The sequence below is a fragment of the Onychostruthus taczanowskii genome, unplaced genomic scaffold (genome assembly GCF_017590055.1).
Source record: "Onychostruthus taczanowskii isolate IOZ18803 unplaced genomic scaffold, ASM1759005v1 scaffold204, whole genome shotgun sequence".
Classification (NCBI taxonomy): domain Eukaryota; kingdom Metazoa; phylum Chordata; class Aves; order Passeriformes; family Passeridae; genus Onychostruthus; species Onychostruthus taczanowskii.
In genome coordinates this window covers 353,128-376,438 of record NW_024499285.1, presented here as the reverse complement: position 1 = coordinate 376,438, position 23,311 = coordinate 353,128, and the positions used below count along the sequence as shown (strand labels likewise).

Genomic DNA, 23,311 nt, shown 5'->3' with positions numbered 1-23,311 from the left:
GCAGAGACTATGCTAAATCCTCACCAAAACTCTTCCTGCTGGCTCCAGCACTCACCTACCAAGACTGCCAGTAGGACAACCTGTCAATATTCCCAAGGAACAGGAAAGCACCTCCACACCCCATGCCCTGAGGCAGCAGAGATGAGATCGGAAGCAATGTGTCTTTTGCTGCCTTGATGCCACAGGGTGGCAGGGCAGAAGCCTTGCATTTGGCAGGTTCTGTCATGACTTTCAGCAACAAGCCAGTGGTGTATAATCAGTCACCTGCACCAGGATAATGTAAGAACAGAACTGAAACAGAAGGGAAAGCTGCCACCTGGTAATCATGAGCACATAGCTGGCAAAGGCTTGGGAACCTTTCTACACATCCCTTGCCTCTGAAATGGTAATAAATCAGCTGTCAAGTCCTGCCAGCCCTGCCTGTAGCATGGATCCCACCACAGCCATATCTCGTCCTGCTCTGGAGTCTTTTCTCCTACCTTTTTATATAATTGATACAATTTTTTACAACTTATGTAGGACTGAACAGACTTTTCACCTAAATTACAAAATCTCATGTTAGCAAATCTGCAACATCACACAGATACACACAGGTCTACCTTTGTACACAGAGCCTGGGGTGGCAGCATGCCCTGCCTTAGGGTCACACTCCTGTGCCTGTCTGCCCTCTCTGCCCATTCCTGTGCACCTAAGATCCTTTCTAATCATATTTCCTGGGAGAAGCAGTTCAAGCACACTTCACAGCACATTACATGGTCCACCAGAGATATATGGACTCACCCTTCTTCTGCAGCAAGTCGATGGAGATGGACTCTGTGTTGCCATCTGGGGAGAGGCAGAACTCAGCAGGAGGTTTCTCTGCTAGCGAGAAGTAGTCAGGGAAAAAGTCATTGTAGGTAAGCTGGAGTTGCCTCATAGACTGTCCTGCAGGGATAAGACAGAGGGGACAAGGATCAGCCCCAATCCTGCACACCGAAGCAGCAGTTTTCATGCCACCTGTCCTCTGCTGGAATGGTGAAGCTACAGCTTTGGTGCTACCCCAGCAGTGGTTTGCAATGTGTGCCTGCACAATTGATCCCCGTGGCCTGCCCAATACCACCTCCAGCTTGACTGAGGGCCCATGCTGCTGCAAGCAGGGTCAGAAGTCAGCACAGAGAAATCATTACTTGTTGCACACAGGCATCCACAGACAACCACCTGCATGTCTGCTGCCTGTTCTCTGGGATGGCCTCTGTTTTCAAGGGGTGACATACACAGGAGTTCTCCCATGTGCTTGACTTACACCTGTTGGACTTTGTGCTATGCATTTTCCCTTGCAGAAAGATAGAGAAAATGTTTTGGCTGGGGGGGTGAGGTATAAGGCTTTGAGGAATTCCCTCCATGGTTTGAGGCTAGCCTGTAGAATGCTCTTCCTCCCACAGACAGACCACACTGTTCTGCTCACAGGAGTGTCAGAGGTTTAGTCAAAAGCAGCCTTCCCCTGTCAGCCCTTCCTGCACAGGTTTTGGAGGACAGGGAAGACCTTAAGGGCAAAGCCTGGAGAAGACAGAGTCCTGTAAGAGTCTTTAGTGTTGTCAGCTGCCTCATGAAATCTACAGCTCAGCACCCAGCACATTGTCAGGGCTGGGGCAGATGGTCAGGCACCATGTGGCACAGGTCTGAGATCTCCAGGGCCCCAATTCCTATGTGAGACAAACTACAGATAGCCACAGTCCAGGAGCACTTATTGAGATCTAAGCGGGCTCTTAGGCCATTCACTCTGCCCTTCAACCCAGTTCAGAGCTGGACCTGACTGCTCTCACCTCAAGGAAAAGGAAGGCTCCACAAAGATTTGAACCAGTGAAGCAATTTTCACCTTCCTCTTGAACCCTTCAGCCCAGCTGTGAAGAAATGTACCATCCCTCCTGCTCTGAGCAGTGATGAATCCAAGCTTAACCTGAGGAAACTGAGCCTGAATCCCAAGGTCACCTCCCAAGACCCCCCAGCAGAAAGGTGGTGCGCACCGTTCAGCTTGCAGTGGAAATGGCTGGTGCTGAGAGCGCCAGGGAGCTCAAAGATGGGGTTGCCCCGGTTCAGCCGAGGCTCTTGCTGCCTCCTGTCCAGGCTGCCCGCTAAGCTGGGCAGCCCTGAAACGCGGTCCAGACCCAGGGGGTTCCTCCGCCTGTACTCCCGCCACTTCAGCGCTTGGGGGGAGAGGTGGTTCGCTGGGATGCCGCGGGCAGTGAGCACCAGACAGGATGACGAGAGCACACGGGAGGATGCGGAAGGGAAGCGGGAAGGGAGAGTAAGAGAAAGATGGAGGACAGAGAAAGAGAGACAGCACATTACTCAGAGGTCCAGCAGCATATCAGGACACTAGCACACGCACATGGAGACAGGTGGATGCCGCTGCTTGGAAAAGCAGGGCAGGAGGCTGCGTGCCCTTGTGGCTGCAGGCACAGAGGCAGCAGGTTTGGGGTGTAAGCACCCAGCATGGGGTGCTGTAAGACCAGCAGCCCACACTGCCCTCGCTGGAGACACAGTGTAGAAGTTGGCACTGGAGTGACATGCTCTTATTGCAGGTCTTCCTGCAACATCCAGATGCAATTTCATCCTGGTCTGTGGCTATAGGAAATGGTGGCACTATAGGGAGCAGACATAGCTACAGGGAGCTGTAGGTGCTCCAGACTAGCAGGTCCTGGAGGATGGGTACCTACCATTCACAGGCCGTATTCCCATGCTGCTCAGGGGACCAGAGCTGCTGGTCTCACTGCCACTTCTCCAGTGTGAATCTGCATGACCTCCTACTCTGCTCATGGACATGCCACCCACCGAGAGGGGCGGGAGGGACCCACTGTGGAGTCGGTATTCAGAGAGTGGTGGGCTTGGCTCAAGCGGGGCCTCCTTCTTGGAAATCAGCTTGGGGTTCTCCTTTTGCCTCAGGGTGTCAGCTTTGGTGGCTTTGGAGGGCTGCATGGCACTGACAGCAGGAGATGACCTCATGGGAAGCAGGTTAGCAGAGATGGGGCAGGACCTGCTTCTGGGGGGCTGGCTGTCTTCAGCTCTCTCAGAGGTGGGTGAGGAAGAGGAGTCCACGCTTTGGAAGAAAGGCACGTTGCATCGCACGGGGGAGTAACTGCCCAGCGGGGACGGACGGGTTGTTTCGGGGCCAGGCTTCTTGATGCCCCCATCACCGCGCGAGGCAGCTCCGTCTGCCGAGCGCTGGGTCACGAGCGTGCCATGGGCTTGGCTCCCCGCCACCGCCGCCTGCTCTGCCGAGGTGGCCAAGGCTGACGACTGGGAACTGGAGATCTGCTGGCTGGCAGGCCGGTTGCTGGACAAGCTGTAGAGCTGGGAAAGGCTGGAGGCAAAATGGCTGTGCAGGGCACGCGCCTTGGGTGGCTTGCTGAAATGGTGCTGAAAAACAAAGGGCTGGATGGGCAGAGTTGTGGGACGCTGGTCCTTGCTGTAGCGTACCACAGGCTTGCTGTCTGAGCCACCACCTTCAGGGAGAGAAAGGGGAAGAACGTGTGAGTAATGGGCAGAACAACAATCACCAAGCAGAATACAGGCAGAAGGGAATGTGCTCTCTGATGCAGGAGGAAGAGGATAAGCTAGAGGCCAGTTACAGAGTGGTTCAAGTCTGAACTGGTTACACACATCAAGAGCTGGCAAGATAAAAGATATGTGGCCCCAAGTGCAGAGGCAAGAGCACAGCACTGCACCAGGACCTTGTCTGTCCTGGTAGGGTCACCCGCTTCACATCCTTTCCCAATCTCTTGCCCCTTGGACAGCACAAAGCCATGGGATCAGGTGCCTGCCCTTGAGATGCCTCTGCCCAAGCAGTACCACAAAGTCAAGGCACAACACTTTGTAGTAGAGTCAGATTTCTCATCCCAAAGGACTGTCCCCTCCCACGTGCACTTGCACAACCCAGCACAAGCATTACATGCAATAGCACTGCAGCTCTGAATCCTGCATCACAGTATACTGGTGCTGTTGCAAAGGCTGCCTGCTTCCCTTTCTCCCTCCCTCTTCTTTTGTCTGTAACTGCCCCCACTTTGGAACACAGAGCTTCCTTCATCCTTCATGCCTCTTCTAGACCTAAACAGGACATTCCCAACATTCCACCTCCAACCCTGGAAAGTGCCAGTCTGCTCCAGCAAATGATGTGCTAGAATATCCTGAGGGAGTGTGGTGGGCTGATCTACATGCCTCCAGCTCCTGATGGAGCCACAAATATCCTGAGGGACACATCTGAAGTGTGACACACTGTGCATTCAGTGCAAAACACACACAGCACTGGGTGCATATGTGGGGCTGAGTGAGATCCCTGATCAGACCTGGTGTACCCGCTGCTTGTGGGGTATTCCAGACCTTTCTTCCTGTAGCCAGCTTTTAGCACGGCTTTCTTTGCCTCTAGCCCCTCTCAGAGCCTCTAGTCTTGCACACTGCTCTGGGCTGGAGCACAGCATATATGCCTCCATCTCCAGCTACAGGCAGGAGCTTCCTGCACAGCCCTGATGCCTGTCTTGCTGTTACAGTGCAGGAGGAGGGACGCCACTGGCATGGTGGGCAGCAACTGCTGGGATATATTACCCTGAAAGCTCCTGTCTGCCCCCTCCACCCTGAGCAGGGCCTGCTCCTTCCAAGCCCTCCCTCTGAAGCTAAGAGGGCTGTTGCCATGCTGCCCTCTCCCAGAAGAGCCAGTGGCTGCCCTCACTGTCATCCCACACCAAGCACACATTCAAGGCTCAATAAACAAACAGGACAATAACTAAAACCCTTTTTCTCCAAAGGCCAAAATCTCTCCCGCCCCTGCCATGGCAATAAACCACGTTCTTATCTCCTGCCAGAAATTTTCAGAACATTAAGTGGAGACAGTTTGTTAATGCACAACAGGCTTTTTTACATAGTAGGGGCTATTTACAGCAATGTCTGGTTAGAGGCATTTTAGAAGGGCTTTTACCTGGAAGCAGGTATAACATCTGCCTAGGGCAGAGACAGAGGTCTCCCACAGTGGTGGAGAAATGGCCATACTTCCAACGGGAATGTCACATAGCTTCCTCATGAGAACAAGTGACAGCAATATCAAGGTGGAATACAATTCACACATTACAGGCTTCCCCACACAGGTAACTGTGACAGTGGCTCTCCCTGGGAACCTTTGCTGCAATCCACAGCACTGTGGGGGACATGACCAGGATATTGCAGCAGAAACATACGGATTAGACTCTGTGGTACTCACACTGTTAAGTCCTAGCAAAAACTGTGTGAGCTTCCAGGACCTGCACGGAAAGGAGACTGCTGGCTATGCCTCTTCCCCTTTCACCTCTGCCCCACATAACTCCAAAAAAGAAAGGCTGTGACTATGACTCTGCTGAACATTTTAACATCTCTGTCTTAGGAGCTAAGGGCAGGTGATTCTCATGGACAAGTACAGTAAATTCCCTGGAAGAGATACAGCCCTTCAAGCTGCACAGACTCTCTCAGTATTAATGCCGTGTCCTTGCTAACACCACATGAGAGGTATGAACAAAACCTCAGGAGGCTTTACAAGGACAAGACACTTGCCCTGATATGAGTCTGAAAGGCTTCTGTGACAAAGCACAGCAAGGCTTTGTCCCAGGGACTGGCAGACCAGGAACCAAACTGCCCTGACACTGGTCTCTTATCACCATGCACATTTCCCTGCTGCTCCCCTCACATCCCAATGAGCTGCCTTCCTTTTTACTTCTCCCTTCTGCCTTGTCTCCTTACCGTCTGCTCGGGCTCTAACATCTTTTTGTCCGTGGCCACTGGCAGAGCCACCCAAGAAGCTGGCATCTGCCTCCGTCAGCAGGGAGAGAGAGGCTTGCTCACCTGCCCCATGCCCACTGGGGACCTTCTCACTGGAGACGGAGTCTTTGGTGGAACACAAAGCCTGGCTGTCCCCAAAAGCATGATTCAAACAGAAGCCCTCGCAGCTCCGGTTCAGGCCATGGATGAAGGGCATGGGTGGAAGACTCTGGCTGCGCCGAGCTCTTTCTTCAAGGAAGGTTGGGCAATCCCGCTGAGTCTCAGGGATAGGAGAGAACTCCAGGGAAGAATCACCACTGGAGCGGTGCGGTGGGGAGGTGCCGTTCTTTTTCCGTCCTTTAGCCAGTTCAGCGAACGATGTCACCCTCTTGGGGGGAGAGCTCTGAATGGATATTGCTGGACTTTCACTCAGCTTGACTGGACAGCTCACCATGCGCTCCAAGGAGCCCAGCCTGCTGCCAGGACTCCTGTCCAGGTTCTGGTCATAGCTCCTGGAGCGCTGCCGGCTTGTGTTGAGATTCGGCGGTGACACATTGACATAGACCTGACCCTCAATCGTGTTCTGGCTGGATTCTCCCTTTGGCTCCTCTTCACTGCACTCTACATTGCCTTCTTGTCTCAGGTCGGGCCTTCTGAACAGATAGTATTCTGTGGGCTGGGCTGGGCTACCCTTGGTCTGGTCTTCTGAGCAGCTAGTTATGGAAGATCCCGCAGGGCTGGGGGATGACTGGGAAGACAAGTCACACGTGACTAACTTATAGTAATTCTGAGTAGCCACAACAAGCCGTGCTTGGCTCTGGAAGCAGGCAGTGAGGTCTGAGCTCTCCGATGTGCAAGGCTCACAGTGGAGGTGGTAGGAGTTGCAGTTAGCATCAAGGACAGGTGAGGAGGAGTGTTGACACCCACACACCTTCCCTGAACTTTCTGGGTTATGCGACTCACAAGACATCTTGGATTCAGTGGGTGATGAGTGTAAATCCAGATAAAAAGCTCCTGTGTCTGAGTGGCTGCAGAAGGAAGAGTCACAGGACAGGTTAGCTGAATTCAGGTTGGATTGAGGCTGACCATTCATTTTGTTGTAGAGAGCACTGAAGTTCACCAGGACGCCATCAGAACTGTTGCAAGAAGAGTCACTGATGTAGCCCATCTGTTGGTCAATCACTTCAGACTGACTTGATGAACTGTAGCAGCGACAGTGCTGGATCTCTGAGCTGGAACAACTGCATGTCCTGTGCAGGGTATCCTGGTTCCTCAGCGGTTCACCCATGTTCTGGTTCCACTCCTGGTCACCACTGTCGAAGGAGAAGTTGGAGGAGCTGCCACGATGGCAGCTGCATTCATCCAGCTCCATGCGTTCCGAGGCCTGATGGCACCTGTTTGCATTGTTCCTCTTCTGGATGTCGTCACTGCTGAGTTTGTCCTCTTGCCCGTCCACCACACCAGACCGGCTGGCCATGTTCCAGGATTTCACAATGTGGTTGGAGTCGTGGAGGTGGAAAGGGGGCAAGGCCAGATCCTGCAGATTGAAGGGAGGCTTGCCATCAACAAGTGAGTTGTGAAGGTGGAAAGATTTTTGACCCAAGTCATCCCCAAAAATACTGAGGTCTTCACCCTCACTGAGCAGGAAAGGGTTGTGTCGCTTACTGACACTAGGGACAATCAGATCCCTTGCTTTTCTTTCTTTGTGATCTGAGGCCTCTGCTGAGGTTTCAGAGGTCTGGAGAAAGCTGCTGTACACCAAGGAGTCAGTCTGTGAGAGGTCTCTGTCTGGAAGGGCAGAGGTCCGTGTAATGCTGAGCTCTGGCTGGCAGAAGGGGTTGGTCCTTTTGCTCACGGAGCAGCACTGTCTATCGGGGACCTGGCAATGCACCAGGGGAATGTGATGGACAATCAACGTCTCACCAGTCAGTTTGGGTGGACTATCCATGGTGAGGAATACTCTTCAGGGCATCAGTGAAGCTGGTACCACCCATGAACAGGTACGGCTGCACATGAGAGGCAGGGAGGACACTTCTCATGAGGGAATTCAGATACCTACAGAGAGACAAAATCACAAAGGAAGTCACCTCTCAGGAAAGGCAGTGGCTATTTAAAGCATCCTTGGTTTGACTGGAGATTTCATGTGTTGACAAGGATCAAATGGACTGGTTCCTTGTCAGCACAAGTCCCTGAGCACAAGGTCCTTCCTCTGGGAAACAAACCATCACAAAGTAAAACAAAGACATCACCCTCCATGCAGGCTCCTGGAACAACACTTCTGATTTCACCTGACCCCCCTCAAAGATATCTGGAGAGAGTAACTGATTTCAGTCAAGAGGCCAAAGGGCTGTACAGGATTTGGGCCAAACAAAGACGTCACTGCAGATGGCACTGTATGCTCACAGGAAAACTGCACAGGGTCTGAAGTGAAGCACTGCACTCTGGTGAGAGCAGTCCATCTTCTCACACTGGATTGAACATCTTTGCTTCCTTTTAGGTACACTGAACTTTCCTTCAAGAACCAAACATGGCAAGGTCTTGCAACAGACACACACTAATGTCCAGGAAGAGACTGAAAGCAGGAGCAGACTGGAATGTAAAAGCAGCAACAGACATTCCTCTCCAAAATCCAGGAGAATCGGAGAATCCATAAGGTCCTGAGCCCTCTTAATGGTGCCAGGGGGACATGCCAAAATATGCAACTACTTACGTACACAAGGATCTCCCCAGTGAAAAGGAGTGAATGACCTCAGTGGGACCATGGGGAGCCGCTGGTATTGGTCAAATAGGTCCCACACAGCACACTGACTTTTACTGACCTTTGGCTGATGGTGAAACCTCAGCTCAAACTGGTGCTTACTGTGGTCTGGGAGGGGATCATATCTCTCTGCCACATTATCTGTGTCATTTACCTGCTTATTACCTGCTGCACTTCACAACAGTGTGACTGCCACAGTCGTCCCAGGAGCCACACAGGCAGGGCACTGCACAGGCAGGGCACTAAGAGCCCCAGTCCCCCTGTGTCCACAAAATAGCAGGTTCGTACAGAGCCAGACGAATAACAAAATGGTTTGGGCTTTGACCTGGCTGCTCAAAGCCCTATCCAACCTGGCATTGAGCACTCCCAGGGATGGGGCAATTTCTCTGAGGAATCCAATTCAGTGCCTCTCCACCTTCACAGTAAAGAATTTCTTCCTAATATCTAATCCAAACATGCCACCTTTCAATTTAAAGCTTTCCCCTCTTGTCCCACCACTCTCTGCTTGTGTCAAAAGTCTCTCTTCATCTTTCTTGCAGATGTTCACCAGTGCTTGACATTGGAGTGCAAAGGACAAATCCAGTTCTCCCTCCTCACCTAACCCCAAGGTCCAGTCTACAAGTATCTCCAGCACAAGCCTGGAGGGGGTTTTCCTCTTGCCTTCCCTTCTACAGATCAGATAATCCAACACAGACAAGTGCATCAGCAGGCAGCTAAGGCAGCAAGGAGAGGGAGAAACCGCAAAAGGCAGCAGTGATCCAGGATGAGTCTTAGAGATTAGAAAATGACCTAATGCTGTCACAGATCAACCACTTGTTCTGAAAACCCTGGCCCAAGCACCCTTGGTCAGCATTACACATCCCATAACTCATCCAGGCATTCCCAGTGATCACTACACCCTGAAAATTGCATCCTGGGATCCTGGGATTGCTCTGGACTCCAGGGCCCCCACCACTGACCTCAGACTCCAGAAAGTGGTATTCTGTGGCTTTTGCCTACCTTACCTTAGCATTTGTTACTGTGGGGTGATAATGGATTTGGAGCAGACCTGCAAAGGCACATGGGAGCACAAGAGGGAAAGTGAGAAATGTGGGTTAAATGAAGTTAGAACGAGAGTATGAGCAATGAGACAGCTACACAGAAACACCAGGAACTTCACTTCTTTCAAGGTATAAGAATAGCAATTAGAAGATGGTAAAAATGATCAAAAGAAATACTTTCCTCCCACGCACAGCAGTGCTTCTCACAGACACAGGATGATGCTGGCAGGAAATAAAAACACAAAGATGGACACAGAGCTAATGTTTGCAGTAAACATCCAATAATGCAAAAGTTAATGCTAATACCAGTGTCAGAGAACAGACAGGCCTTCTGGTAGATGCTACCAGAGACTTACATGGCCGGGGCACTCACCTACATGTCTGCTTCTCCTGGGATGTTTCATCCATGTTTAGGCTCTGAGGAAGAAAGGACCACTTGGACCAGGTGGTGAACATCCAACTGGACTACTAACTGTGCAACCCTGAACTCTCCCTCACCTGTAGTCTCCCTAAAACCTCTATCAGCCTTTACACCCCTTTTAGTGACTTCACTGTCTCACAAGCCTTTGGTTCCCTTCCCATGGCTGCTGTCACAGAGACCGATCTCTACTCAGTCCAGATCCTGGGGGACCGATTTTCTTCAACAAGGATTCCTAAGATCCTCAAGAGCCACTGTGGATAACAGCAGCTCCTGACCCTGAGAGCACACAGACACACACAGACACACAGACACACTCACATGCACTCTTGATGGATGGGTGTTCCTGCCCAAGTTTGGTCCCTGTGCACCACTGATGGCACAGCAGGAGCTCCGAGTTTATGTGAGTTTACTTCTATTGTACTCAGCAGAAGCTTATTCTGTCTTCCTGCTCCCACCTCAAAAACATTTTGGGTAAAAAGCTGGTCTCCCAGTGCCTATCTACTCATGTAGCCCACTCCATCTTACTGCTCTTGTATCTGATTATAATGCTCAGATCACATCTCTCCACCAGGCTTCGCTGTATTTCAAGTGCTGCCACAATGCAACCAGCTGAAAAGTGTAATTTTGGAGATACAGACCATGATGGCAGCTCACTTCACTGCTGAAGCACCAGGTCTCTGCTGCCTCTGGGAAAGGGCTGCTTGGAGCAGGTTCCCAGCACCCATCTGCTGACAGGCCCCGCTGAGCAGCACACAATTCACGTCAGCACAGAGCTGCTGTGGGAGGACAGGCTTGCACAGACACACTTTGACATTTGACGGCAAAATGTCAGAGCTGACACTCAGCCGTTTCCCATCTGTCTCTCCGGTGCTCTGGCTGCAAAATGAGGCTCTGCCCAGCTCTCTGGCTCCAGTAGCAGCACAGGCTCCCTGGTGGGCTGCGATTCAGGGGCCACCAGAGACCCTGCAGCAGACAGATGCTCATCCTGCCAGCACCCACGACCCGCTCCCAGCGCCAGGCTCCGAGGTGCAGGATCACAGGTGACATGCAGACAGCTCCTGCCAGGAGACATTCTGATGACTTCTCTAGGGATAGGCATGACATTTTGTACCATAGCTACTCCTTTTCTCTCCCTTGCAACCTCTCCTGGCTTCCTCCAGACTTGGGGATGCAGGGCACTGGCAGTACAGGGACTGTTCAGTTCCCAACACCAGAACATTCTTCCTGCCTGCATAATGAAGATGACCCTTCCTTATTCTGGAATACTGCAGAAATATCCTTCCTCTTCCTACTCAGGGTCTGCTACACTGCCATTGACGTTGGGGAATAAAATATAGCAAGCAGACTAGTTTCAGATTTTGCTGGTTTTGATTAGTTCTTCATAAAGCCCTCACTTCCCTTTTGCAACAGGAAATGTACAGATGTGGACAGGCAGTTCATACCTGAACATTTTTTGCCAAATCAATTCATTCTTCTTATTGTTGTCATGAATCCTGCTCAATACTACACACACAAGAGCAAACACAGCATCCAGCACTGATTCCTGCCTAGAACAGGGTGTAATAGCAGCGCAAGGCAGGTAGGCATGCAGGGAGCACCACGACTCTAGACATGCCTGTACATCAGCCATTTTATTTTCAAATGTCAGAATTCTTGCCTTCTCCATACTGACACCATCTGCTGCAACATGGCAGATACGGGTTGTTTATTCAGGGAGCTCTTCCTTGAGGTGCTAAGGGTTACCTGGAGAAGGCGAGGGCCACACTGTGGATGTTTCACTCCAAACAGGATAATACAGAGCAGGAAGAACAGCTTTTTGTGAGATGGCTGCATTTGGTACAGAATTGCTCATGAATGATTGTACACCCACGGAAATAAATACACACAACAAAAACTCCTTTGCTGCAGCAAAACTCTAGGTAAAAAGCAGGTGAGTGCTGAGCAGCAAAGGATGGTTCAGCACTGATCTGAGAGCTTTAGAGAGGAGGCAGCATGTGCAGGTAACAGGAGCATGCAGAATCCTTTGAGCTCTGCATGCCATGCCTTTTAAGTCCCTGCTGACCACTACACAGAGACCTCCAAATCCCTCTCCTGTCATGCCTCTAAAACTGAGGACGCTGTGCTAATTCAAAGGTGGTTGGTGTAGCTTCATGGCTCCTCGGCCTTGGGTACCAACTCCTGCCTCTGCAACACTGCTGAGAAGATGCAGAAGCCACTATACCTGGCTGCAATTGCCTCCAAGGGCTGATGAGTTGTGTGGTGGCTGCACACCTCCAGGCATACTCTGATATTTGTTATGGCTCCAGACACGATTTTGGAGTTCTAGGGCTGAACCCTTAATACCCTGTTCTGCTCAGCGCTGTTCCCTGCATGCACATGGAGCGACAGGGTTCAGCTCACAGTAACACAGGCTTCCTCATAAAATCTAATGCATGCGAGGAGGCATGTAGAGATATGAGAGATAAATGTGATTTTAATGTAAAAAGACTGCACATAGAGCACAGAGGACGAGGAAGCAAGTGCAACATCATCAGAACTGTCAGCTGGAGGCAGTGCTGGCTTTTTGGAGGATGGCTTTTCTGAACAAATTATTGCTTCTACAAACCTCAGTGACTTCATCCATGAAATTGAGTATCCAAAGGAAACCTTTAACTGTGAGGGTTATTGCTGACTCCATCTGTATGGGTATGGTTTCACTGCCATCATCACCTTCCTCAGGCAGACCAAAATTCATGTCATTCAAGAGTGAAATATGCAAAAACAGGGTTAAAAGCTAGGGGTTCAGTTTCATAGAAGCTGAAATAGAAAAAATTATTTTGTATTAGAGCTGCTTGTTCTTTGAGGGTTGTTCCATGTGAAACCCTGACTCCTACTAATGCATTTGCATTAACACACCTGAAGAAATCTCATAGCCCTACAAAACAAGCACCAGTAGAAATGCTGCAAAAAAGCAATGGTTTGTATGATCTTGCAGACAAAGGCACAATACAGACATCTCCTCTTTTCTCCATGGGGAGAGATATTTTCAGTTTATTCCCTGTATGTCTACCTCCAGGCAAAAGGGCTGGGAGATTGATCCAAAGATAAACCACCCTTCAGACAGTGTGGGGGATCTCAGGGCTCAATGCATCCAGCACCAATAGTGCAGTTCATCCCTGCCCCAGCTCTACAAAAGCTGCCAGAAAGTACTGGATGGTTTTAAATAAAAATTTATTAGGAAGATTCCAGAAAACTGGGGGGATTTCAGGGAGCAGAATCAGAGAAGATGATAAGTGGTTCAGGGTGAGTGGTCTGGGGATTGGTCTGAACCAAAGGAATGTTTAAGCAGAGGGAGGAGGTGAGTAAGCCTGTAAGTTGTTGCAGGATGAGTCTATTTAGTGGTATTTGTTTGGACACCTGTTTTTTTCTTGCCAGCAAATACATCTCTATCACATTTACACCTTCATTAAATGCTTAATTAAATCATCCAGTGAGTTTAATGAAAAAAAAAGGTGTAAAAGGAAATGTTAATTGTTTGACTTATCCTAAACCTCCAGCTCTCCTTCCCTGCCTCATGGGACAGGGAGCATAGTCAGGGTGGTCTACATGTTCCCAGGGTGAATATTCCAGCCCTTTTTGTTTAAAGGGAGCTGCAGAAAAATAGAAAGACTAAATACTTCCTAAATTTCTGCCTCTGCTCAGGCTGATTCCTTTTGTGATGCTGTGCAGTGATTCCTGAAAAGACCACTTCCCTTTTCCTTCCACAAAGCCCTGCCTTGGCCAGGGCTTTTTCCAGTGGTTTCCAGGACAGCCTGACTAAGCCCATGATTAATGTATCATTACATCCCAGAACTATATGGGATTATGATGCGTTCCAAATGGAAACCACAGCACGTGACAGTCAGTCACAGCCCTTGTGCCGCTGGCAGAAAGAAGCTGCACGGGCCAGGGGTTACCAGCACACACAAACCTAAGCAATGGGTGTAGTGTGAGTGTATTGCTGATGATGACACAAGCAGCATGAGGCAGGTATTGCCTCCCAGCCAGAGGACAAGAAGCCCCAGCTGCTCTGTGCATTCAGAGTTACACAAGACATCAGAAATAGCTCAAACAGCAGATCTATACCAGCTAACACAGGAGGCAGGACAGTGACAGAACCAGTTTCTCCCATTTCTGTGCTCCCTTGCTCTGTGACTCATCATCTGGCATGTGGCACTCGGCAAGAGCCATTTACAGGCCATGACTCAGAGCATCCACTGAGGTGCTCTGGGATGGAACCTGCTCCTCCTCCTCCTCCTCCCTGCCCCAGCCCCCAGCACATATGTTCCTAATTACTTTATGCAAATCCGCAGAGAAGAAAAAGACTGATGTTCTAGCTGTTCATATCACACAAAAATTGCTAATGAATTAAAATGCAGACACAGTAAATCCTTTCTTATCACAGACACTCTAGTAGCAGTAGCAGCAGGAGGGACTATGCTTGCACAGCATCTTTTTGCCTGAGCACTCTGAAAGCTTCCTGAAGATCTTACAACAGCAGAAATCACACAGTTCCATTTTGAAGCACAGATCTGACTGGATGCTGGAGCCTGGGTTTTGCAGGGTCACCAGAGCACTCAAGAACCCCCACAGAAAGAAAGAAAGAAAATCCTATAAGCGTATGAAATTTCTGGGCACACTCAGTATTCAAAGATTCCAAGACTACCCCTCCCCAACTGCACAGCTTTGGTCAGGCCTTAGTAATCCTGACCTAATGGGTGGCTTCCCTGTCCATGGCAAGGGGGTTGGAACTAGATGACCTTCAAGGTCCCTTCCAATCCAAGCTATGGTATGCTTCTATGATTTGTGAAAAGCAGGGCTGCCAGCTGGTTGCCTCCTCAGTGTGCTCCTTCTACTGACCTGCCCAGCTGAGAACCCCACGAACCAGCAGCTGCAGCTGAGTGGTGACAAAACCACAGCCATCAGCTGCGGGTGAACCTGAATCAAAGCCAGCAGAAATCTGGACTGAAGGTTTTCCCAGCACCTTCTATGCCTAGGAACTGTGAGCTCAAAACTGTCCACCATAACAGCCACAGGAGGCATGGAATGGAGTGTTTGGCTGAGGGAGTCAGGCACCAAACTCAGCTAGGCTTCAGGAATCAAGGCCCACTTCCTGACCTGTGCTTGCACAGGGTGGCAAAATTGTTCCCTAAGTCTGTCAGAGGGCTTGGTGAATGGGCAGCTGTTCTTTTTCAGGTGTCCACAGCAGGGTGAAGGCTCCTGAGATGACATCAAGAAGTGGAGAGGACACGATAGTCTCAACTGGAGATTTCTGGGCTTGCTGGGGATCTGTAGCATCCCTATAATTAGAATCACAGAATCATAGAATATGCTGAGTTAGAAGGGACTCATCAGGATTATCAAGTCCAACTCCTGGCCTGGAATACAGCACCCCAGAAATCACACCACTGCAGGGAGAAAAGGCTTGAAAGAGGAAAATTTAGTGAGGAGGAAAAACAGAATTGTTTTCACTCAAGACAACCTGGCAACTGCGGGATGCTAAGACTATTCAGTGTGGGAAATTTCCTGTATTGTGTTTGCTTTGTGTTGTTTTCTGTCTGTCTTGAGAAATGGAATTTCTGTAGAAGACAACAGAATGCTGTCAATGATTTAAACCTTGTTCTTCACACACCTGGGTCTCTCCATGGGGAGAAATTGAAATAAGAAGCACGGAAAGCACAGAATTGTGAAGCACTGCACATCGGCCGGGCCCTTTGAGATGTGGAGGCCCGGAATGGGCCCATGTGCTTTTGGTCCCTCTAAGATGGGGTGAGCTTAGCAGGGCATGTGTCCCCATCTGTTTATGAAACCTTCCAGCCAGCGAGGGCCCATGTGCTTTTGGTCCCTCTAAGATGGGGTAAGCTTAGCAGGGCATGTGTCCCCATCTGTTTTTGAAACCTTACAGCCAGTGAGGTGATGGGATAAATCTACTCTTTGCACTTCAGCTGTGGATTGTGGTCACCTTGGCTACTTGCATCTTTCAATTCACACAACCCTGCACCACGCTTTGGAAAGCCCTCTCAAAGAGAAGTGACATATCACTTGCATTGGATTTTCTTTCCTAACCCTTACTGGAATCTGGCTTTAGGCAACATAGTGTTGGCCAGACCATGGAAAAGCAGATGACCTACTTATTCAAAGCTTATGGGAGGATAATTTCAGGAGCAGTCTTTATCTGCACAAAAAAAAGTACAAAAGGCCAGCTCTGCCTCAAGTAGTCCTATATCTTCTACCACCTTCATGGCTTAGGGAAAAAAGACAATCTAAGTCCTAAAATGGACAAAGAAAGTCTGTCTTTACTGGGAATAAGGTCTTGCTGCAGTACAGCAGGACATGCACATCCATACAGACTCAGCCATTCTGTGCTTGTATATCTTCCCTATTGCTTCCTTTCTGTGCAGATTAAAACCAGCATTGCACTTCTGCCCAGACTATGCACTGCAGGAATCACAGCTGCAAACAATCCCTGCAAGAACAAAAACTCTCCCTGCAAGACAAAAGCATTAGTGACCATTTGAAAAAGCCTGACAAATAAAGAACTCAGCCTCAAGATAACTCTGTAAAAAGAGGCTGCAAAATTACGTTTACTGTCTCTTTAGCCCAGAGCGCCACATATGTAGGAATCACTCTCAAGTGAAAAACAAACATTTCTGGGATGGTGGGTTACAGATGTACAACCTCATGCAGCTCAACAGCAGAAACAGAAGAGACAGCAAAAGTGGCTACAGGGGAGTCAAGTAAAACCACAGCCAGGCATGTTTGAAATAACAAAAAGTCACCCCACAAGCCACGGTAAATAAAGCAGCTAGAAATGTCAAAAAGTGCCAGCAGGATTTTTCAGGCTGGAACACAGCAGTGCTGCAATGGCTGGATGCCACATCCCAGTGAACAGGAGAAACAGCACAGGTATGGCAGTATCTAGGAGTCATGGACACGGGATCTGCCAGGCAGCCTGAATGCCTGCATCTATCTGCAAAGCTGTATTAAATGATGCAATCCTACATGGAATTTAATGCACACTGCGTGCAAACAAATCAGGAGCACCCAAATCAGGCACAAACAGAACACATCCCAGCAGCAGCCTGCTTTTACTCCATGTTCCTCTTCCACACCGCACATCTAAATGGTTTTTCAATCAGCACCTGTGACCAACAGCTGACTCCTGCTAAGGCTGCAGGAGCCTTTAACCCTTCCTAGCCCTAGGCTGTTCTGCCAAGACCACAATAAATGCCTGGATACACAGGAAGACATTTTCCAGTGTCGCTTCTGCAGGAATACACAATGGTCTGGAGGCTGGCAACTCCCTGATTTGGGGATGATAGCACTGAACAAAACAAAAAAGCTCAGTAGCCCAATAAAAGCAGCATCTGAAGAGTTAATACATAAAATTTATCCTGCCTTCTGAAGAATGTTAAAACCACATATAATATAGATGTTGATATAATATTATGTTATATTTACATTAATATATATATAACAATACATAGAAATACATTATGTAGATAACATATTAATACATGGATATATATGATAATAACATTGATACCCAAATGCTTTTAGACCACAGGCTGGATTTTACAATCCCTTGAAGGCAGCTGGAGGAAAAGATTGTTTAGCACTCACATTTGAAAATGGAAATTGCCTGATTACTGTTAAGATCATGCATTTCTTGACCCTGTTTTTAGCCAGGTAGCTGAACAAACAGGTCCTCTGCATTCATGTCTGAATCTCATTTCAGCAGAGTTCAGTGTGGCAAAAATAAAAAAGGCAGAATTATTCCTGGGATGTTGAGACAAGAAGTGTCTGATGTAGGAACAAATCCTTGGGCCATTGTGAGGCGACTCAGTCACAAGCAGCCTCCTTCATTTGGGAATAGTTTACATTGCAGAGCAGGTTTCATAACCTGCCCATCGAAATCTACAAGACTATACAATCATCCCTCAGTGTCTCTTTTGTTTTTTGGAATTCTTGCAGATTTTTAGAGCTTGTAACTTCCTGAACCAGTGCCTTCCACTTCAAAATACATGCCACACTAGTAGTTATCTGTCAGTACTTTTGAACATAGGATATTTAACTTCATTACTTGTCCTTGGTCTAGGGCAGGGAGGATATTTTCTACTCAATTTGCCAACCTTGAGTGCCAAGATTTCCATTCTGCTCAAACAGAAGAGTATTCCCAGATCCCTGGTCCAATTACCAACCTCTCTCCAAGCGTCCTCCTGATGTGTGGATGTGTTTGTGTGTTCACATGGCTGGCAGCAAGGCAGAACTCAAGAGATTCTGGGTGAAACCACAACACCAGTTTATATAACAGAATATTTTCCACGCAGCAGAACTAACAAAAGGCAAGCCAGAATCTTAATAAAATACTTACGAAGCAGACCAGGCACTCCTAATGATTACACATACTTTCCTTCTGAGAGGGAAACATATCCCTTGTAGGGGCTAGCAACCCAAACCAAGCTCAGTTTGTAAAGCTCTATTCAGGACAGTTTATTTTAGGATATCACTCCACAAGACAGCTCATGTGCTAATTAGGCTTGGAATGACTGGGCTCAACAGAGCATTAAGGGTAAACTAAATCTGATAACCCTGGATTAACCAAGGTCTTCTGCTGATCATGCTGGGCCACACAAACCTATTGACTAGGAGGAAAAAAAAAAGAGGGCAAACAGGGATGATCCTTGACTTTGTAGTGGAAGAGCAGTCAGAGTTACAGCAGACCCACCAAGTCTACTGAAAGGATGGCCAGGTTGGATGGGGCTTTGAGCAACCTGGTCTAGTGGGAGTGTCCCTGCCCATGGAGGGGCATGGAATAAGATGGGAACTCCACGGCCCTTTCCAACCCAAACTATCCTGCGATTTTGTGAGCAGTCTGCTTTTAATCACTGCAAGGGTATTTGAGAGAACTGAGGAGACACTTCAAGACTGCAGGCTCACAGATCTTTGCAGATAGGACATGTTCACATTTGAACATCTTCATTCTTGAAGCTGTTGCATCCTTTCTGGACCATTAGTCTCAGAGAAGACATGTAGCTGAGACAAACATTTGCCTGTGTTAAGCCCTTGCACTGAGACGGGCCTTAACAAAACCACAAGGTTTTAAAGCTCTGCAACTTCTGAACATGTACTATAAATACACGGGGTAGTCTTATTCACAAGAATGCCAAGCCATTTGGGAATACTGCTGGGCTTTGAAGTTTGAAAGCAAGATTCACAGACTAATTAATCACAGTATGTGAAAAGTATTCATATTATCAGTTTCAAATAATCCTCCTTAATTTCCTGGAGTGCTATCACATTACAATCAGAGCAACTCATAAATCACTATTTTCTTTCTCTAGATTGTTCAGTATTTCATATCACAAACCCCACAGTTTCCCATTTACCACCAGTAACTTCAAATTTTTCAATCTCTCCTCTTACGAACATTTTCCAGAGGCTTTTTCAGTTTCCTAGGCAGTTTCTCAATTCCCTCCAGCTATGCATTCATGCTTCTGAGCTGGGGTGACTAATTTCACACAGTTTTCCAACTGGCAGTGGGATTAGAAGCAGTAAAATAATCTTCCATTCCATTTCTTATGTACCTTAACAACCATACGTACATGCCTGCCAGGTAACGTCCCTTATGACCAAGGTGACAATCAGTTACTTTTTGCAGTTTAATGACATCAGTTTAATGAGCTGGAATGCATTTCATCAGTTCAATAATTTGCAATCTGACAAAATGTACTTTTGTGACTATCTTCTCTTACATGCACTTATGTAATTTACCATCAAGCTAAAAAACGTCAAGATTTACACCAAGACTGGCCTAGGAGAAATCAGAGGATTTTTTTAAACATATTTTAAACTGCTCTGAGGAAAGCAGTTGGTTTTCCCTTGTCTCTGGAGTGTGGGTTTTGGAGCTGCTCTCTCAGGCTGCATAAATTCTCAGCACGTCAACATGCAATTTGTCTTTGAGGTCCTTCAAGAGGTAAAAGGGTCCTCAAAATCTTACTATGGTCTGGGCTGGGGGATATTTCTCCATTGTGAATTTGCCTCACTAAAGCAGTGAGGTCTAGTGGCAACCCTTGAAAAAACATTCCCCTTTCATTTTGATGGGCAGGCCGAGAAGTTGTTGTGGTTTTTCTTTTCAACCTCAACTCTTGCCAAGGGGAAAGCAGAAACAAGGCACTGAACCAAAATCCTGGCTATTGAATGTTCTCTGGTACAGAGCAGAATCACCCCTCAGTGCCTCTGGGACAATTACAAATGCATCATTTCAGTTTGGGGTTTTTCTCTACCTTGGGGTACCAAACCATGTTGCCAGCACAAAGCCTGGGAGAGTTCAGGGTTATAGAGATGGAAATACTCTACGGAGTCTCTGAAACTTTTGAAAAGTCACCAAGAAAACCAGAGAGTACAGAAACCCCAGAGAATCAAAATTCACCAAGAAAACTGGAGATTACAGAAACCCCAGAGGATCAAAAATGACTGCTGGTGTCTCGAGCAGATATGGCCAAGCATAAACTGAATGGCCGTGGCTGGAGCACTGCCACCTTTGTGCACTAACCACCCCCATGCCACTGCCTGTCAGTGCCAGGACACTCCTGTTTTCTCGCAGCTTTCCCCCTCCTCCTCTCCTGTCGTGCTACAAACTGGCTAGACCTCCTCACCAGGGTCAGGGATGCCTGAGGTCACCCTGTGCTCCACGCTGCCTCACCTCTCCTCTGAGCCAGCGCTCCGCCAAAACCAGCCACTCTGAGGAGCAAATGGGAACAACCAGGCTGTCAGGCTTACCGTAACAAGCAGTCACCGCCTTCAGAGAGCTTTATACTGTAATTATAAATAGCAAGGGCCTATGGAAATGAAAATGAGGCATATTACAAGGGGCTGAAAGTGGAGGAGACATCTGTGTAAGGACAATGCTCTCTTCAAAAACATTCCAAGCACTACAACTGGCAGTTGGAGGACAAATCTCTGACTGTGGACAGCTTGCTGCCAGTAGGAAATGGTTAAGTGCAGATGCATGCTGAAATCCTCTTGCTGGATTTCTGAAGGGAGCTACAATCACTGCTCAGGCTAAGACACAGTTGGGCAAGAAACCCCTTAGAGGCCACAACAGCAGCTCACAGGAGATCAAGTGGTGAAGGAGAGGTTGACCAGAGCAAGCCTAACCCCCAGCAGATGTGTCACTCCAGGTACCAATCATCAGAATGAATTAAGGAACGAAGGAAGATACACTGTATGGGCCAACAGCATCTTGGGACCAGAGATATGAAATATTTACTCCTCCCACTGGATCTTCTCCTTGTGTGGGCTTATCATTCCGCCACCTGAGTTACTGGAAAAGGTTTGAGGCTGGGACTACAGGGAAAAACACCATGTAAGCAAACACTGTAATGAACCTGGCTGCTAAGAGCAGAAAATTACACTAGCACAATAATCAACACAGGTCATTCTCCCTGCTAAGAAGGGCATCTGGGACTACAGTTATGCCATCTGAGCTTACACAGGGGCTTACACGTGACAATGAAGCCTGAGACACACATCCCTGCTCTTTGCCATGGGAACCCCAGAGAGGGACCAAAAGAAGTTATCTTGCTGAACAGCCCAGGTGAATTGGGCCTATAGGCAAAAGGAGGCAAAGTAGCTGTGTGGCTGGTCCTGCACCAGCGCAGTCAGGCCACAGCAGGGAAGAGCCCACTGAAAGCATTTAGGGCATGTTCTTCCAGAAGCAATGCCAGCTACTGTGAGTTCATAAAGAATAAGGTGAGGTTCTGGAGTCAAACTGATGAGATTAGTATAACTGGGTAGGGAGCAAGGACTCCAGTCTGAGGTAACAGAGGGTCTGAGGAAAGTATCAGCTGAACACCTGATATTTGCTAGGGTTTTCCATACAGGCTCTAATTTAATATTTTTTCCCTACAACTCCCAGAGCAGAAACTCTTTTCTTCCCAAAAGGAACTGCTAACATTCATACACCATGAGATGTCTCTGACACTGCTCCAAAAACACAACAGTGACACTTGTTCTCTGCTTCCAGAGGTCATTTTGTGTCAGAGCATAGAGTGGCAGCTTGGTGGCAAGGCCAGTTTCCTATCACTTGCCAAGGGTCGGTACAAAGCATTGCTAATGTGACTCAAATATTGATTATTTATCACTCAAAGGTACTGCCAGCCCCACAGCCTCAGCACTGCCCAAAAACCAATACATGGTCTCTTTTCCGGGAGTCCAAACTCGGAGCTTGAGCCTGAGCAAGAAGTTGCCATCAGCCACATTATGGCCACCCACTGACATTACAGCTCTGCCTTCCCCGTCCATCCCATTTATAGCATTTAACAAACACAGTGGGTTTTGGTTGCGTTTTTTATCCCACTACCTTTAAATTCAGCAACCATCAGCCTTGCCCAGTAAAAAGTACTTGCATGTGTCTGAGGGGTAGAAAAAAATACTGTCTACATGATCCTGAGGCTGCAACACAACCGTGGTGGGAAGACAAAGAGCCAGCCTGCTTTTGTGCTCATCTTAACAGGTATGTCGTAGCTTTGACCCACTTTTTTCACAAAATAAATATTTTAAATAATTTTCATCAAGAGAGAAAACTGAAGCAGAATCAGAGACCAGAGGTATTTTGACAGCCCATTTCTTTCTTATTGGAGAGTAAGCAACTTTGAGATGTGAGGACATGCAGGGAACCTGCTTGGCAAATAATAACAATAATGGCAAATCCCTGCTAAGGTTTGTTACCAGTACAGCTGTCATTGATCATTGCTAAGGATTTCACCCCCTGCCAGCCAATATATCCCAGTTTCTTCAAGCCTTATCCCGCAGCCTCTCACACAGCTGGAACATGTTGGTGGGCTTCTGGCTCTTTTGGGCTTATGGACTGGCCAGCCAGAAGCACTTTATCCACGTCAGAACACTGCCCATGAAGCAGCACAGGTAAAAGAGAAGTGAGGTTTTCCACTACCAGTCAGATTCCAATGGTTTCCACAAGCATGGAAATCTTGTGCAGTGTGGGCCTTGATTCCACAGCTGACAGGAAGGTACCCCTACCTCCAATCCTCCACCTCTCAAGTACCAGCAGAGATCTCCACATCTCTTACTCTGGATTTACTTTTTTTGGGTTCAGCTATCAGAACTGTGCCCACTGAGATGAGTTTCCACCCAGCCCCCATGAAAGAGAAGTTGCTTTGGACTGAACGTCTCAAGCTGACCCAGTTCATATTAAACAGAATGGTAAAAAGCAAACAGAACTGTAATGAAACCTTTTTAATTTTTAAAGAGCAGATCTCTGGAACGTCAGAGCAAACAGTTATAATGCCAACAATA

General features: G+C 48.2%; 1 protein-coding gene across 8 annotated transcripts in view; it reads right to left on the bottom strand.

Moving 5' to 3' along the window:
• RUSC2 (RUN and SH3 domain containing 2) overlaps positions 1–23,311 on the bottom strand; it is a 57,841-nt gene that overhangs the window by 8,905 nt on the left and 25,625 nt on the right. For 5 of the 8 annotated variants that reach the window (XM_041403847.1, XM_041403844.1, XM_041403845.1 and 2 more), the window contains 4 exons: positions 5,740–7,812; positions 2,697–3,482; positions 2,004–2,204; positions 781–924 (listed from right to left, as the gene is read on the bottom strand). In XM_041403847.1, the coding sequence (XP_041259781.1) occupies positions 781–924; positions 2,004–2,204; positions 2,697–3,482; positions 5,740–7,705 (3,097 nt within the window). In that variant the 5' untranslated portion in view covers positions 7,706–7,812. The remainder of the gene's footprint in view (positions 1–780; positions 925–2,003; positions 2,205–2,696; positions 3,483–5,739; positions 7,813–23,311) is intronic. The other 3 variants (XM_041403852.1, XM_041403850.1, XM_041403851.1) reach the window with 3 other exon arrangements.